Source organism: Salvia miltiorrhiza, chromosome 7 (genome assembly GCF_028751815.1).
Source record: "Salvia miltiorrhiza cultivar Shanhuang (shh) chromosome 7, IMPLAD_Smil_shh, whole genome shotgun sequence".
In the NCBI taxonomy this organism is placed as follows: Eukaryota; Viridiplantae; Streptophyta; class Magnoliopsida; order Lamiales; family Lamiaceae; genus Salvia; species Salvia miltiorrhiza.
In genome coordinates, this window is record NC_080393.1 from 4,136,699 (window position 1) to 4,153,665 (window position 16,967).

General features: G+C 38.2%; 4 protein-coding genes across 6 annotated transcripts; all 4 read left to right on the plus strand.

The window, feature by feature from the left end:
- The first annotated feature begins 100 nt into the window (after positions 1 to 100).
- On the plus strand, positions 101 to 1,222 carry LOC130993080 (putative late blight resistance protein homolog R1A-10). Its single transcript, XM_057917803.1, has 2 exons — positions 101 to 806; positions 918 to 1,222. The coding sequence occupies exons 1-2, from the start codon at positions 101 to 103 to the stop codon at positions 1,220 to 1,222; spliced, it is 1,011 nt and encodes a 336-aa protein (XP_057773786.1).
- An 84-nt stretch (positions 1,223 to 1,306) lies between these two features.
- On the plus strand, positions 1,307 to 2,665 carry LOC130993081 (putative late blight resistance protein homolog R1A-3). Its single transcript, XM_057917804.1, has one exon. It carries the CDS (start codon positions 1,307 to 1,309, stop codon positions 2,663 to 2,665), a length of 1,359 nt encoding a protein of 452 aa, XP_057773787.1.
- Positions 2,666 to 4,333: 1,668 nt separating this feature from the next.
- Positions 4,334 to 9,196, plus strand: LOC130991768 (putative late blight resistance protein homolog R1A-10). Of its 3 annotated transcripts, none has more exons than XM_057916153.1 (2): positions 4,334 to 7,469; positions 8,521 to 9,196. In XM_057916153.1, the coding sequence occupies exons 1-2, from the start codon at positions 4,921 to 4,923 to the stop codon at positions 8,630 to 8,632; spliced, it is 2,661 nt and encodes an 886-aa protein (XP_057772136.1). In that variant the 5' UTR covers positions 4,334 to 4,920; the 3' UTR covers positions 8,633 to 9,196. The 3 variants fall into 3 exon arrangements, with proteins under 3 accessions (XP_057772136.1, XP_057772137.1, XP_057772139.1); XM_057916154.1 differs by having other exon boundaries at positions 4,335 to 7,469; positions 8,528 to 9,196; XM_057916156.1 differs by lacking the exon at positions 8,521 to 9,196 and adding an exon at positions 8,181 to 8,407 and having other exon boundaries at positions 4,336 to 7,469.
- Positions 9,197 to 12,480: 3,284 nt separating this feature from the next.
- On the plus strand, positions 12,481 to 16,716 carry LOC130991776 (putative late blight resistance protein homolog R1A-10). The gene is made up of 2 exons (XM_057916168.1): positions 12,481 to 15,139; positions 16,347 to 16,716. Exon 1 carries the CDS (start codon positions 12,557 to 12,559, stop codon positions 15,134 to 15,136), a length of 2,580 nt encoding a protein of 859 aa, XP_057772151.1. The 5' UTR covers positions 12,481 to 12,556; the 3' UTR covers positions 15,137 to 15,139; positions 16,347 to 16,716.
- The last annotated feature ends 251 nt before the right edge of the window (positions 16,717 to 16,967 follow it).

Below are 16,967 nucleotides of genomic sequence, written 5' to 3' on the forward strand. Positions count from 1 at the left end.
ACTACAACCACTTTAATAAAAACATAAACAACTACTCAACCACTCATCACCATCCTACAACAAATCTTGAATCCTTTGTGAGTGAGAAGTGATCAGAAAAATGGCTTACAATCTTCAACCACTCATCACCATCCTACAACAAATCTTGAATCCTGAACAAACACGTTGGGTTGTTGATCACAACAAACCACAACTCGAATCCCTCCTCAAAAAAGCTGTTTCTCTGCAGCAGATTCTTGAAAATTCTTTACTCCCCCAAAACATAGAAAGTTTGGAAAGTCAAATTAGAGAAGCAGCACATAGAGCAGAAGATATCATTGAAGCTCACATGGTTGCTCAAATGCTTTCCATCCAAATGCTTTCCATCCCCGAAGGTGTGAGCTTTACTTTTTCAACGCCAGATCTACAAAAAGTAATGCAACAACTTGATTTCATAATGGAACAAGTGGTGGAGCTTGTGCAGGAGAAGATGATGCCGGGTGGCAGTTCATCGAGTGGCCCTTTTTTGTTGCCAGATCTGAATTTGAAGAGCGTCGAGGTGGGAGTTGATGAAGATCTGATGCAGTTGAAGGATCGACTGATCGGGATGCAGAGCAAGCTGGAGATCCTGCCCATCGTGGGTATGGGTGGTATAGGTAAAACCACTCTTGCTCGAAAACTTTATCAACATCCTTCCATTGTTGATCACTTTAGCTATCTTGCTTGGACCACAATTTCACAAGATTACAACATGCGAGCAATTGTTCTAGGCCTTATTCGTTGCATAGTTGGAAAAGAATGTGACCAACATACGGAAAAGGGAGATAGTGAGTTAAAAGATATTTTGTATCAGAGCTTATACGGTAGAAGATACATGATTGTATTAGATGATATTTGGAGCACCAAATTCTGAGATGAGATACGGATGTACTTCCCAGACAACAACAACTGGAGTCGCATTGTGATTACCACTAGGGAATCAAATGTCGCCAAATATGTAGACTCGAAGAGTGTGCAGCATCAGGTGCAATTGCTAAGCGAGTCTCAAAGTTGGGATCTACTTCGCCAAATTGTGTTTGGAGAGGAGGATTGTCCTCTTGAATTACAAGGGATAGGAGAGAAGATTGCGAGTGACTGTGGTGGGCTTCCTCTTGCCATCAGCGTGATTGGAGGGCTGTTGTTAAAGGTGGAAAGATCAAAAGATGTTTGGGAGAATATTGGGAACAACGTAAGAGCTGCTTAGAATATTGGGAACAAGCAGTTCTCCAATATACTATCCTTAAGTTATAACCATTTGCCGGTTCACCTGAAACCATGTTTCCTGTATATGGGAGCATTTCCGGAAGATTATGAGATTAAGGCCTCCAGACTCATACGTATGTGGGTAGCAGAAGGATTTGTGAAAGTAAATAGAGATAAAAGTTTAAAAGAAGAGGCAGAGGATTACTTAAAGTCACTCGTAGAAAGGAATCTAGTTTCGGTTAGAAGTTATCATTGGCGTGGAAAACCAAAGAGCTACAGCATGCATGACCTTTTGAGAGATTTATGCATCAGGAAAGCTTTTGATGACAAGTTTCTATGTGTGAAGGATGCCCCGGAGGTGACATTCTCTAACATGCGTCGTGTGAGGATTCACACATCATATGGAATGAAAGATGATGATTATGCTTCATCAGGCATGTCACTTGCTCGATCATTTCTACTCTTCATCAAGTTGGATAGTTTTCTATCTCCCATTCTATCTCCCATGTTTTTCACATTAAGCTTGCTTAGGGTGTTGGATTTATTGGAAACATATATCGGCCAGTTTCCAAAAGGAATATTACAACTTGTGAACCTACGCTACTTAGCTATTGACTGCTATTCATTACCAAGTGGAATATCAAGATTGTGTAATTTGCAAACATTGATTGCTAGGCTAGGCGGTGGCCATGCCCCACCTGACTTGTGGGAGATGTCTGAGTTAAGACATCTCATCTCGTTGGGTGCATGTCTCGTTATAAGAGATTATTACCTTAAAAAACCTGTTCTGATGAAGCTGCAGACTATGTGGTATGTGACGCTATGTGCGTCAGAGATTGGGGATTTCTTGGAAAGAATTCCAAATATAGAAAAGTTGCTTTTCTCTGCTGATGGGCCTGAATTGAGTGAAGTAGTTGATTTCACCCATCTTCACAAACTCCAAACATTAAGTTGGAGATCATTCAACAAATTTCTGTGCAGATTCAAATTTCCATCTACTCTTAGAAAATTAAGTCTGATGAGTTGTGTAATAACTCCGGTAGCGATGACGGCTCTATGTGCACTACCCAATCTGGAAGTGTTTAACATATACTATTGTACCTTCAAAAGCAATGAGACAAATGAAGAAGAAGAAGAAGAGTGGGAAATAGCAGAAGGAGATGAATTCAGCTCATTGCAGTTTCTACAACTCTACTGTTTACAATTGGTGCATTGGAGAGCTGATGAAACCAACTTCCCTAGACTCCGCCATCTCCTTATAGAAGATTGTAAAAAGCTAGAGGAAATCCCCGCAGGCATTGGAGAAATCCCAACCCTCCAATTAATCCACTTAGAAGCTTGCAGTGATTCTGCTGTGGCCTCAGCAAAACAGATTCAGGAGGAACAACAATCTGAATACGGGAACTACGACCTCCAACTTCGTATCGTTTCATATGATGATTAGGTCAGTCTTATTATCGCTCTCTGCTACCAACTTATCCAAAAATATAAAAAGATAGATCAGATGCTTTTGAAAAGAAAAAAAACACACACACACACACACCTTTAAAATTGGTTAATTTTGTGTCATTTGGCTTCGAAAATGGTTTGAATTTAATTATAACTTCATTTTCTTCTTCTTCTTCTTCCTTATGTTGTTCCCTTCGAAAATGTGTTTTCTTTGCTTTTTTGCTTATTTGTGTATTTATTGAGACCTGTAGTTTGGCCAATTTGACTATGTAGACTTTGATGGATGGAGTGATGTTGACTCTCACCTAATTGTTGTTATTTCTTTCGAGGCCTCGATTTCATTATGAGTCGAGGTGATTTTGTTTTCTATTTTTAACCTGTTTGTTGAGGGCCAAAAAAGCTCTATTATAAAAATATGCGAATCCTGGATCAATTCAATGCATATCATGCAAACTACAACCACCCTAATAAAAACAGAGCCAACTCCTCAAGACTACTACAGCTGCCTAGTTACAGATTGGATCATTATTGTGATACCTACAAATTTTCCTATCCTTTGTGAGTGAGAAGAGATCAGAAAAATGGCTTACAGTCTTCAACCTCTCATCACCATCCTACAACAAATTTTGAACCCTCAACAATCACGCTGGATTGTTGATCACAACAAACCACAACTCGAATCCCTCCTCCAAAAAGCTGCTTCTCTGCAGCAGATTCTTGAACAATCTTTACTCCCGTAACTCCCCAAACACATAGAAAGTTTGGAAAGTCTAATCCAAGAAGCAGCACATAAAGCAGAAGATATCATTGATTCTCAGATGGTTGCTCAACTGCTTTCCAGTCCCGAAGGCGTGAGATTTACTTTTTCCACGCCAGATCTTCAACAAGTAATACAACAACTTGATTTTGTAATGGAACAATTGGTGAAGCTTGTGCAGGAGAAGATGATGCCGAGTGGCAGTTCATCGAGTGGCGCTTCTTTGTTGCAAGATCCAAGTTCAAAGAGTGTTGTGGTGGGAGTTGATGAAGATATGATGCAGTTGAAGGATCGGCTAACTGGGATGCAGAGCAAGCTGGAGATCGTGCCCATCGTTGGTATAGGTAATACCACTCTTGCTCGAAAACTTTGTGAAGATCCTTGCATTGTTTCTATCTCGGAGCATTCCCCGAAGATTGCGAGATTAAGGCCTCAAGACTCATATGGATGTGGGTGGCAGAAGGATTTGTGAAATCAAATGGAGATAAAAGTTTGGAGGAAGAGGCAGAGGATTATTTAAAGTCACTCGTGGAAAGAAATCTACTTTCGGTTAGACATTACAGAAAAGCAAAGAGGTACAGCATGCATGATCTTTTGAGAGATGTATGCATGAGGAAAGCTGATGATGAGAAGTTTCTACATGTCAAGAAATTAGGACACGAATTGGTGGACGGATGGAGTAATTTTTAAAGTTTTAAATCGATAATTTCAATATTTTATTTTTAAATGGGTAACTTTTATGTTAGATTTCAAGAAACGAACTTTACAACAACTCAATTCACCAAATCAGTTGTGTTTAAATGGCTGATACTAATTATCTCAACAGGGAAGCTTTGTGCTCCATGACGAGCCTCATGCAAATGGTGATTGCCTTGAATAAGATTTTCAAGGATATTATCAACCACTATAAGGTAATTCTGGACTACTCTTTTTCATTGAACCGCCAAGCCAACTATGGAAAATTTGAAAACTAAAATAAACAATAATAAAATTTGGGAGGTGATCAATTAATTGAAAGCTAATAGTTGGGGGTCAAAATTGAAAGATATCATCACCTGAATAAAATAATAAATCCCTAAACCCCCATTTCTCTTGGGCAGTGCATCAATTGTACGCTATGGATAAATCAATAAACCTCCAACACTTGTTTCAAGACCTTAATGGTTGCTTCATATAAAATACTGCAAATCCTGCAAGAGAATATTCAAGTAGAGGACAATCTTTCTTCATTATATATTGTATCCGATTATCAATGCATGAGTAATATATTAGCAAGTTGCATTTTTTCACTATCTGTTCAAACTTGTGCTAATTAAATATCATATCCGATTATCAGTGCATAAAGAATATACTAGCCAGTACAAGTTACATTGTTTCTTTCACTATCCTTTTCAAATTATACATCTTTTGGTAAGTGTTAGTGGAGATTGTATTGTTCTTGTGAGTGCTGCAAGTTTTCGTGTGTTTTGCGAGAGAGAGGGAAGATCAGGAAAATGGCCTACAATCTTCAACCCCTCATCACCATCCTACAACAAATCTTGAATCCTGAACAATCACACTGGATTGTTGATCACAACAAACCACAACTCCAATCCCTCCTCCAAAAAGCTGCTTCTCTGCAGCAGATTCTTGAAAATTCTTCACTCCCCAAAAACATAGAAAGTTTGGAGAACCAAATCCGAGATGCAGCACATCAAGCAGAAGACATCATTGAATCTCAGATGGTTGATCAAATCCTTTCCAGTCCAGAAGGCGAGAGATTTACTTTTTCCACACCAGATCTACAACAAGTAATTCAACAACTTGATTCCGCAATGGAACAAGTGGTGAAGCTCGCGAAGGGGAAGACGATGCCGAGTGGCAGTTCATCGAGTGGCGCTACTCTGTTGCAAGATCCGAGTTCGAAGAGTGTCGTTGTGGGAGTTGATGACGCTTTGTTCCAGTTGAAGGATAGGCTGACCGGGATGCAGAGCAAGCTGGAGATCCTGCCCATAGTAGGTATGGGTGGTATAGGTAAAACCACTCTTGCTCGAAAACTTTATCAAGATCCACTAATTGTTGAGCACTTTAGCTATATTGCTTGGGTTACAATCTCACAAGATTACAACATGAGAGCAATCCTATTAGGCCTTATTCGTTGCATAATTGGAAAAGAATGTGACCAACATAAGGAAAAGGGAGATGGTGAGTTAAAAGATATTTTATATCAGAGCTTGTATGGTAGAAGATACATGATTGTATTAGATGATATTTGGAGCACCAAATTCTGGGATGAGATAAGGATGTACTTCCCAGACAATAATAACAAGAGTCGGATAGTGATCACCACTAGGGAATCAGATGTCGCCAAATATGTTGATTCCAAGAGTCTGCAACATCAGGTGCAATTGCTATGTGAGTCTGAGAGTTGGAATCTATTTCGCCAAATCGTGTTTGGAGAAGAGGATTTCCCTCATGAATTACAAGGGATAGGAGAGAAGATTTCGAGTGACTGTGGTGGGCTTCCTCTTGCCATCAGTGTGATTGGAGGGCTGTTGTCAAAGGTGGAAAGATCAAAAGAAGCTTGGGAGAATATTGGAAATGACGTAGGAGCTGCAATTGGAGAATCTGACCAGCAGTTCTCCAATATACTAACCTTAAGTTACAACCATTTGCCGATTCACTTGAAACCATGTTTTCTGTATGTGGGAGCATTTCCAGAAGATTATGAGATTAAGGCCTCGAGACTCATAAAGATGTGGATAGGGGAAGGATTTGTGAAAACAAATGGAGAAAAAAGTTTGGAAGAAGAGGCAGAAGATTATTTAAAGTCACTCGTCGAGAGGAATGTAGTTTCAGTTAGAAGTTATCATTGGTATAGAAAACCAAAGAGCTACAACATGCATGATCTTTTGAGAGATTTATGCATCAGGAAAGCTGATGATGACAAGTTTCTATGTGTCAAGAATTCCCCTGAGACTAAAGTCAGATTCTCTAACATGCGTCGTGTGAGTATTCAGACATCATATGGAATGGAAGATGTTGATGAGTCTGCTTCATCAGGGATGTCATTTGCTCGATCATTTCTACACTTTATCTACTTTGATAGGAATTTATGTCCCATATTTTTCACATTAAGCCTGCTTAGGGTGTTGGATTTATTGGAAATGCATATCCCTGTTGAGTTCGGAAGAGAAATATTACAACTTGTGAACCTACGCTACTTAGCTATCAACTGCCATTCATTACCTAGAAGTGGAATATCAAGATTGTGTAATTTGCAAACCTTGATTGCTAGGATATGGGATAGCTATTGCCCAACTGAGTTGTGGGAGATGTATGAGTTAAGACATCTCATCACGTTGAGAACATGTCTCATGATGAAAGAAGATTACGTGACAAAAACTGTTCTGAAGAAGCTGCAGACGATACAGACTGTGCATCTAACTCCGTCGATGATTAGTGGGGGTTTCTTGGAAAGCATTCCAAATATAGAAAAGTTGGGAATCTTTTATTATGGGAGTGAAGTAGTTGATCTCACCCATCTTCACAAACTCAAAGCATTAATGTGGTGTTCTGACTACGGTACACTTATTCGCAGATTAAAATATCCATCTACTCTTAGAAAATTAACTCTGAACTGTGGTCTAATGAGTCCGGTGGCGATGACGGCTCTATGTGCACTACCGAATCTGGAAGTGCTTAGGATATTTGGTTGTAGCTTCAAAAGCAATGAGACGGAGGAAGAAGAAGCAAATAAAGAGTGGGAAATGGCAGAAGGAGATGAATTCAGCTCATTGCAGTCTCTACAACTCGATTATTTAAAACTGGTGCGTTGGAGAGCTGATGAAACCAACTTCCCCATACTCCGACATCTCTCTATACGACGTTGTTATGATCTAGAGAAAATCCCCGCCGACATTGGAGAAATCCCAACCCTTCAATTAATCCACTTAGAAGGTTGCAGGGAGTCTGCAGAGGCCTCAGCGAAACAGATTCAGGAGGAGCAGCAATCCGAATGCGGAAACTACGACCTCCAACTTCGTATCGAACAATATGAGAGGTCAGTCTTATTGTCACTACTTTCCGGTACTAAACTCCTACCTATCCTAATATATATATATATATATATATATATATATATATATATATATATCTTTCGCCTTCATTCGTTATCTACACAACTCATTTTCTATCATATATTTTTACTATTTTTCTATTAAAATAAAACAATTATCATGATGTATTGGTATGATATACTCCCTCCATCCCATTAAAAGTGATTTGTATTCTATTTTGGGTCGTCCCGCTATAAGTGGGCTATTTCCCTAAATGGAAAAATTTAACCCTTAAAATGTATAGGTATTACTTTTAACCAATTTACACGTTCTCCTTAATTCCCGTGCTCAAAAGTTTTGGGCCACTTCTAATGGGACGGAGGGAATAATATTTTTTCACCTTATAATGGGACGGAGGGAGAAATATTTTTTCACCTAATGAGGAAAAAAAGGCGGGGTGAACTTTTTTATCTATATGTCTTTAAAGACCTTGGGATATAAAAGATAAAGACCACTCATATGTGATAAAAAAAATTCGTCTTTAATTTTCTTATCTTCGAAAATGTTTTGAATTCATAATTTAATTTTCTTCTTTGTCTTTATGTTGTTTCCTTGGCATGCTGTGAAATCGTATTTTCGTGAACTAGTTGAACCCCGATTTGATTTGTCTATCAAATGCCTCTTAATACTTGTTATGGATTTGAGTCTGATTGCAGAAGGTATTGAGGAATTAGGGCCAGAATGTGAAGTTGGGGATTTGAGCTGAGATGTTTCTAAGAGAAGAGAAGGATCGCGTTTCCTATATAAAAACGTTTTATCATTTATTTGTTATTTTAATTACTTTCTCATGCAACTCCTTTTATTTTGGGACCACATCCCCATATATAGTCCCGCTTGGTTGTATTGGAAGTCAAGAAATGAGAAATGTGTTTTCCTCTCTAAATTTCTCTGTCTATACTTCTCCCCTTTCTAAACAAACTGATTTCACTGTTTCATTAGCAAGTTCACCAAAATTCATAATTTACATAGCTGGCTCCATTACAATTGATATCTCAGAGCACAGGTTTTTGCTTATTTGAGCGAAATTCTGGGCGATCATGGCAGAGGCTACTCGTTTCAAGGATCTGCAAGATACACAGAAGAAATTAGAGCAAATTTTTCAAGCTGAGACGTTAAAGAGGGTTGCTTCTGAGGAAAGAATGAAGGAACAAATCTCTTCAGTTGATTCGAAGATGGTAAACATAGATAAAAAGTGTGAAAACTTAACTGCATTCGAAGCGGGTTGTGGTTATGCGAGGTGTCTTGAAGAAGGAAAGAATGCAGCTGCATTGTTGTGTGATCAAGGGAGGATTGGTCGATTCAAATTTGTTCGTGGCCAATGCTTTGGTAGACTCTACTCTGCCTGCGGGAGTTTGGCAGAAACCGGGAAGTCGTTCGAATTTGGGGCTATACACATCTTATTGAATTTTGAGGTGGTCTCATATGAAATCGGTTTTATGGTGAAATCAACTTCACAATGATACTACTTGTCGACTTCAACATATAAATGATATTTTAACATTTTAAAGTATCATTTCTATATTGAAATAGTGTCATTGTGAAGCCAGTTTCACAATAAAACCGGTTTCACATGAGTTTTTGTGTTGAATTTTAGTGTATTTTTATTTGTCTAGATTTTTACTTATTAAAGTTTTAATTTTGGGAGCTACAAGGGTAAAATAGTACATTCATTAATATTGTTTTATTTTTTAAAAATTAAAGGCTATAGTGAGTAAAATGGATGTTATGTATAAAATCAAAACCAAAATTTAAGTATACTTAATCTATTCATAGCCAATTAGCCCTAAGAGCATCCGCATTGGGACCTCCTTGATAGCCTCCTTGATAGTGTTTGTGTTATTGAGTAGGTAGTGCTGCATTGGGGTTCCTTGATAGCCTCCTTGATAATATTAGTTTTGATTTTATGTTTTTCATTTAAATTTTATTGCATAATTTAAATTGCATATTTAAATACTGGATTAAACATAAAATTTAAAATTACTTAAAACATAAAAAAAATTTAAAATTACTTAAATCATAAAAAAAATACATAAAAATTTAAAAAACCTAAAACATCATTAAAATCACATAATTAAAAGCCTAGGATAGACCACGACGCCTGAGCACGTCGGCGACCATGGACGCGTGCAATGCACGTTGTGCGTCCGTCATGTTCGTCGTATCCGTGTTCAGGAGCTGCATATCGAGCTCCCTCTCCCGGAGATCGTTCCTCCGCTGGTACTGGGCGGTGAATGCCCTCATCTGCGCGTCGTTCCTATCCAACCTCTCCACAATTTCTGGTGGAGGATCCGAGCTCGTATGCGACGCTGCAGCCTTCCCTTTCCCTTTCGCCGCCGCCGTCGCCGCCTTGGCCGCCGCCTTCGCCGCCTTGTTGCCAATGGGCCGAGCAGAAGAGATCTCCTCGCCCGACGCCGAGCTGGTGAAGCCGCCCTCTTCCGTAGTCTTTGTCCTCTTGGAGGCATGCACGTCTCCAAGGAGGTACATCGACTTGAACTTGGGATTGTGCCGGAGAGTTCTCCACGCGTTCCAGAAATTGAAGGAGGCATTGGTTGGGCTTCTAGCCTTGAAGATGGTTTGGGCCTTTTCACGAATCATATCATCCGAATGACCGGACGGCCAATTGTTGCTCGTCTCCACCCAAACAGCTTCCCAGAGACGCACATCCGCGCTCACCCGGGACCAGTGGCCCTGAAGTTGCTTAATGCCGAGGTCGACGCCGATGATGGGGCACACACGTTCGCGGATCCGGCCCCAATATGACTCGCCCTTCTGATCCGTCCCACGGATCGAGTCGTTGGTCTCCTCCGCCCAAACTTGGACGATGAGATCTGTATGATGTGGAAGGTAAGTATGACGGTAAACTTTTGGTTTGTCGTGCTTCATTTTGGTGGCCTTTTCCTTCCTCCGGCCGCCTTTTTTTGGTGGGGAGACACTCTGCTGAGCACTCACCGGTTCCTCCTCGGGCGGGCTCTCCTCCAAGTTGATTCCTCCCATATCGGGATGATAATCGGAGGAGAGATCAGGGCACCAATTTGGATCGTAGAAAGGGTTGTGTGGATCCATGACGGAGAAAATTGTAGGACAAGAACAAGTGTGAAGAGAAGAAGGAAGAAGGATGAAGGAAGAAGGAGAAGAGGTGTGGAGAAGAGAAGAAGAAGATGGGTGTTTTAAAGAAGAAGAAGAAGGGAAAATTAAAAAAAAAAAAAAATAATAATAATAATAAATTCGTCGGTCAAAGGTGCGGAGACCGAGGAGCTGCAGTCAAAAAGTGTATAAAAATTCGAATTTTCGATTTTTTCATTTTTTTTTTTAATTGGGCGCGTGCATTGCACGCGCCATCACCATTTCCTATCGAGGATACTCGATAACTCGAGGAGGCCTCGAGGAGCTCCTCGCCGCATCGCCCTCCTCGAGTGGGATGGTCTCCTCGAGGACCTCCTCGAGTACCCGCGATGCGGGTGCTCTAAATAAATGGAAATCCTAATAAGATAATACCTATCTAATTAATTATTAATTCACAAACAAATAATTAACTACTCCTTCTGTCCCACAAAGCTTGAGCAATATCTTTTCGACACGAGTTTTAAAGAGTTTTTTTTTTTTAGATTCGAGTTTTAAAGAGTTGGTATTTTGTGTGTTAGAGCATCCACTATGGTACTACCCATAGTAATCAACTACCTTATTTTTCAACTACCCCATATTTTCTCCATTATAATACTACTTCATTTTATTTTATATTATATTTTACTTCAATAAAATCACTATAATCATATGAATAAATTGATTTATTTAAATAATAAATTATAATTTTAAAATTATAATTATGCTAAAAAAATGAAAAGGAAAATAAAACAGAATCTTAATTGTAAATAAAAGTAACAAAAAGAGAGGAAATAAAAAATAAAAAAAGGTGACGAGAAATAGAACATAAACTCAAGAAAAAAAACAAAAGGAAAATAGAACAAATTTTGAATTTAAAAACAAAGGTAAAAAAGATAAAATAAAAAATAAAATAAAAACTAACGAAAAAAAATCTGAAAATCAAAACAAAATAAAAAAAACAAACTCAAATACCTGGACAAAAAGAAAGAAGCAAAAAAAGAAAGCAAAAATTTAAAATAAGATACAAAATTATACTACTACTAAAATTACCGTGGGCCCCATTTCTGAGAGAAGGAATCGGGTAGCAAAATCAATTTTTTACCCACCCCCATTTTTCAAGACCTCCACCATGGTACTATCCTCTAAGTATCCAATTACAGTAGTGTGGTAGGTTAATAAATGATTTTTTAAAATAAATTAATAGTATTAAATAAATAAATCAAAGGTCGCGTTACACGGGACTCGAACTCAAGATCTTTGACTTTACGCATTTTCCGTATAAGAAAAGTGCTCAAGCTTTACGGAATGATCCGAAAAAATAATACTGCTCAAACTTCATGTAACAGGAGAAATATTTTGTATCATGCATATATAGGAGCAGATTGTGTGAGAATCTTCGCCAAGCCAACTATGGAAAATTTGAAAACTAAAATGAACAATAATAATTTCAGAGGAGATCAATTAAGTGAAAGCTAATATAAATTGGGAGTCAAAATTCAATTTCCATAAAATTAAAAGGTAAGATCACCTTAATAAAATAATAAATCCCTAAACCCCCATTTCTCTTGGGCAGTGGCCCGCGTACGTAATGAATAAATCAATAAACATCCAACATTAGCTTGTTTTAATATGATGATGGTTGCTTCATGTAAAATAATGCAAATCCTGCAAGAATATTCAAGCAGACGACAATCCTTCTTCATTAGACACATGATTAATATATTAGCAAGTTGCATATTTTCACTATCTGTTCAAACTTGTCCTAATTAAATATATTATCAATGCATGAATTATTATTAGTATGTTACATTGTTTATTTCCCTATCCTTTTCAAATTATACTTCCTTTGGTAAGTATTAGTGGAAATTGTATTATTCTTGTGAGTGCTGCAAGTTTTCGTGTGTTTTGCGAGTGAGGAAAGTTAAGAAAAATGGCTTACAATCTTCAACCACTCATCACCATCTTACAACAAATCTTGAATCCTGAAGAAACACGTTGGGTTGTTGATCACAACAAACCACAACTCCAATCCCTCCTCCAAAAAGCTGCTTCTATGGAGCAGATTCTTGAAAAATCTTCACTCCCCCAAAACATAGAAAGTTTGGAAAGTCAAATTAGAGAGGCAGCACATCAAGCAGAAGATATCATCGAATCTCAGATGGTTGATCAAATGCTTTCCAGCCTTGGAGGCGTGAGATTTACTTTTTCAACGCCTGATCTACAACAAGTAAAGCAACAACTTGATTCTGCAATGGAACAAGTGCTTAAGCTCGCGGAGGGGAAGACGATGCCGAGTGGCATTTCATCCAGCGGCGCTTCTCAGTTGCCAAATCTGAGTTCGAAGAGAGTCGTGGTGGGAGTTGATGAAGCTTTGTTCCAGTTGATGGATCGGCTGACCGGGATGCAGAGCAAGCTGGAGATCGTGCCCATCGTGGGTATGGGTGGTATAGGTAAAACCACTCTTGCTCGTAAACTTTATAAACATCCTTCCATTGTTGATCACTTTAGCTATCTTGCTTGGACCACAATTTCACAACTCTACAATATGCGAGCAATTCTATTCGGCCTTCTATGTTGCATAATTGGAAAAGAATGTGAGCAACATAATGAAAAGGGAGATGGTGAGTTAAAAGATATTTTGTATAAGAGCTTGTATGGTAGAAGATACATGATTGTATTAGATGATATTTGGAGCACCACATTTTGGGATGAGATAAGAATGTACTTTCCAGACAACAATAACAGGAGTCGGATTGTGATCACCACTAGGGAATCAGCTGTTGCGAAATATGCAGACTCGAAGAGTCTGCAGCATCAGGTGCAGCTCCTAAACAAGTCTGACAGTTGGGATCTACTTCGCCAAATTGTGTTTGGAGAAGAGGATTGCCCTCATGAATTACAGAGGATAGGAGAGAAGATTTCAAGTGATTGCGGTGGGCTTCCTCTTGCCATCAGCGTGATTGGAGGGTTGTTGTCAAAAGTGGAAAGATCAAAGGATGTTTGGAAGAATATTGGGAACAATGTAAGAGCTGCAATTGGTGAATTAGACAAGCAGTTCTCCAATATACTATCCTTAAGTTATAACCATTTGCCGGTTCACTTGAAACCATGTTTCCTCTATCTGGGAGCATTCCCCGAAGATTACGAGATTAAGGCCTCGAGACTCGTACGTATGTGGGTAGCTGAAGGATTTTTGAAAACAAATGGAGAAAAAAGTTTGGAGGAAGAGGCAGAGGATTATCTAAAGTCACTCGTAGAAAGGAATCTACTTTTGGTTAGACGTTATAAGTATGGAAGAGCAAAGAGCTACAACATTCATGATCTTTTGAGAGATTTATGCATCAGGAAAGGTGATGATGAGAAGTTTCTATGGGTCAAGAATGCCCCAGAGGCCACATTCTCTAACCTGAGGCGTGTGAGTATTCATACACCATATGGAATGGAAGATGATGAGTATGCTTCATCTGAGATGTCACTTGCTCGATCATTTCTACACTTTGTCGAGTTGGATTGGCATATATCTCCGATGGATAGGAATCTATCTCCCTTTGTTATCACATCAAACTTGCTTAGGGTGTTGGATTTATTGGAAATTTATATGAATGTGTTTCCAAGAGAGATATTACAACTTGTGAACCTACGCTACTTAGCTGTCTATTGTTATTCATTACCTAGAAGCGGAATATCAAGATTGTGTAATTTACAGACGTTGATCGCTATGCTACTCAACGATTACGACCCACCTCATGAGTTTTGGGAGATGTCTGAGTTGAGACATCTCATCGTCTTGTGTGCAAAGCTCGGGATTAAAGATGATTACACGAAAAGAATCGTTCTGCAGAAGATGCAGACGATAAGGTGTGTGAACCTAAGTGACCTAAGTCCTTCAGCTATTAGAGGTTTCTTGGAAAGCATTCCAAATATAAAAAGCTTGGGAATCATTTATGAGCAAGAAGAGTCATGGTTGAGTGAAGTAGCTAATCTCACCCATCTCCGGAAACTCGAAACGTTTAGATGGTGGTCAGATGATGCTGCACTGCCAGCATTCAAATTTCCATCTACTCTTAGAAAATTAAGTCTGGTAGACTGTCTTATAAATCCGGCAGTCTTGAGGACTCTATGTGCAGCACCGAATCTGGAAGTGCTCAAGATACGCAGATGTACCTTCGAAAGCAAAGAGACAAATGAAGAGTGGGAAAAAGCAGCAAATGAAGAGTGGGAAATAGCAGAAGGATATGAATTCAGGTCATTGCAGTTTCTACAACTCAAATATTTAGAACTGGTGCGTTGGAGAGCTGATGAAACCAACTTCCCTCAACTCCGCCATCTCTTTATACGACGTTGTTATGATCTAGAGGAAATCCCTGCCGCCATTGGAGAAATCCCAACCCTCCAATTAATCGAGTTACAATGGTGCAGTGATTCCGTTGTGGCCTCAGCAAAACAGATTCTGGAGCAGCAACAATCTGAATATGAAAACTACGACCTCCAACTTCGTATCGTCTCATAATAGGTCAGTCTTACCTATCCAAAATATACGCTTCCTCCATCCGGCAAAAGTATGTCATTTATCCTTATAAGTACCCATTATTTACAAAAGAACGACCTCTTATTCAATTTCAAATACTCATTTACCACCTCTTATTCAATTTCAACTACTCATTTCAAATAATGATGGGACCCTTTTTCCACTACATAAAAATCACCAACAATTTTATTAATTTCCGTGCCCAGCCAAAGTGACATACTTTTGGCGTCCGGAGGGAGTATATAAAAAATAAATCTTTCGCATTCATTTGTTATCTAGGCAACTCTATTTCTATCACATATTTTTACCATTTTTCTATTAAATTTTCTATTAAGATAAAACGAGTATCATATGATATATTGGTACGATAATATTTTTTTCACTTAGGGTGATTTATTTTGATTGTAAAATTTTTATTAAAAAATGATGGATAAGAAAAGATGAGAAAACATTATATTTTTCTCCTTTTTTTATCATATGTTTATTAGAGATGAATAGATGAGAAAATGTGGAAAATATTTTCACGCCCCTATCTTAGAATAATATTATCCAACATTGAAGAGAAAATGAGTGAAAAGGAACAACCCGAAAAAGTATGCCATCCTGTTTATAGAAAATTAAAATGGGTAAAAATATATTTTTTCTCTTCTTTTCCATCAAAGTAAACACACCCTTAATGTGAAAAAATAAATGGGATAAACTTTTTTTCTCTACCTTAGAGAACTTGGAATATAAAAGGTAGTTATCACTAAAATGTGATGGGATTTTTCCATCTTTAATTTTCTTATTATAAATTTACAATAAACAATAATACATCCTTGAAGTTATTTTTTGTGTCATTTATCTCCGAAAATGCTTTGAATTAATAATTTAATTTTCTTCTTCGTTCTTATGTCATTCCCTTGGCATGCTGTGAAATCAATTATCTTTGCGTGAATTAATTAGTTGATCCCGAATTGATTTGTCTATCAAATGCCTATTAATACTCACTTCTGTATCATAGGTTAATCCAACGTTATAAGTATAAGATGAATTGCAATTATGGAATATATAATACTCTTTCTTATCAATTATGAAATGTAAAATCCATTTAAGTATTAGTACTTCGGTTTTAAGATTTCAGCAAAAATCCTACATAATTATGTTGTTGGGTTATTAACCCGATGAATTTCCTTGTGTTGCATATCTCCAGGAAATAGAAAGTGGAATAGGAAGAGGAGGAAGAGGACTAAAGTGGCGGACTCCCTCTACTCAAAGTGGCCGGCCGGCCGGTGGGAGTATGGCCATCCTTCTCTATGCTGTTCAAAGTTGTAATCTTTCTTGGACCACAATTTCACAAGATTACAATATGCGGGCAATTCTATTAAGCCTTCTTCGCTGCATAAGAATCTGAGGATATATTGAAAAGGGAAATGGTGAGTTAAAAGATGGAGTATCTTGTATAGGAGCTTCTAGTGTAGAAAATACATGATTGTATTAGATGATATTTGGAGCACCACATTCTCGGACGAGATAAGGATGTACTTCTCAGACAATAACAAATAGGAGTCGGATTGTGATCACCACTAGGGAATCAGATGTCGCCAAATATGCAAACTCCAAGAGTCTCAAAGTTGGGATCTTCTTAGCCAAATTGTGTTTGGAGAAGAGGATTGGCCTCATGAATTACAAGGGATAGAAGAGAAAATTGCGAGTAATTGTGGTGGGCTTCCTCTTGCCATCAGCGTGATTGAATTTGATGATATTTTTTCATAAATTAAATTTGATGATATTTAGAAAAGAATTAAAATTATAAGAAATGGAGATATAAAAA

Coding starts and splice junctions, on each gene's coding strand:
- LOC130993080 (XM_057917803.1), top strand. CDS start 101: ATGGCTTACAATCTTCAACCACTCATCACCATCCTACAACAAATCTTG. Junction 807..917: donor ACATACGGAAAAGGGAGATA/GTGAGTTAAAAG, acceptor TGTACTTCCCAG/ACAACAACAACTGGAGTCGC.
- LOC130993081 (XM_057917804.1), top strand. CDS start 1,307: ATGGGAGCATTTCCGGAAGATTATGAGATTAAGGCCTCCAGACTCATA.
- LOC130991768 (XM_057916153.1), top strand. CDS start 4,921: ATGGCCTACAATCTTCAACCCCTCATCACCATCCTACAACAAATCTTG. Junction 7,470..8,520: donor CGTATCGAACAATATGAGAG/GTCAGTCTTATT, acceptor TTGATATCTCAG/AGCACAGGTTTTTGCTTATT.
- LOC130991776 (XM_057916168.1), top strand. CDS start 12,557: ATGGCTTACAATCTTCAACCACTCATCACCATCTTACAACAAATCTTG.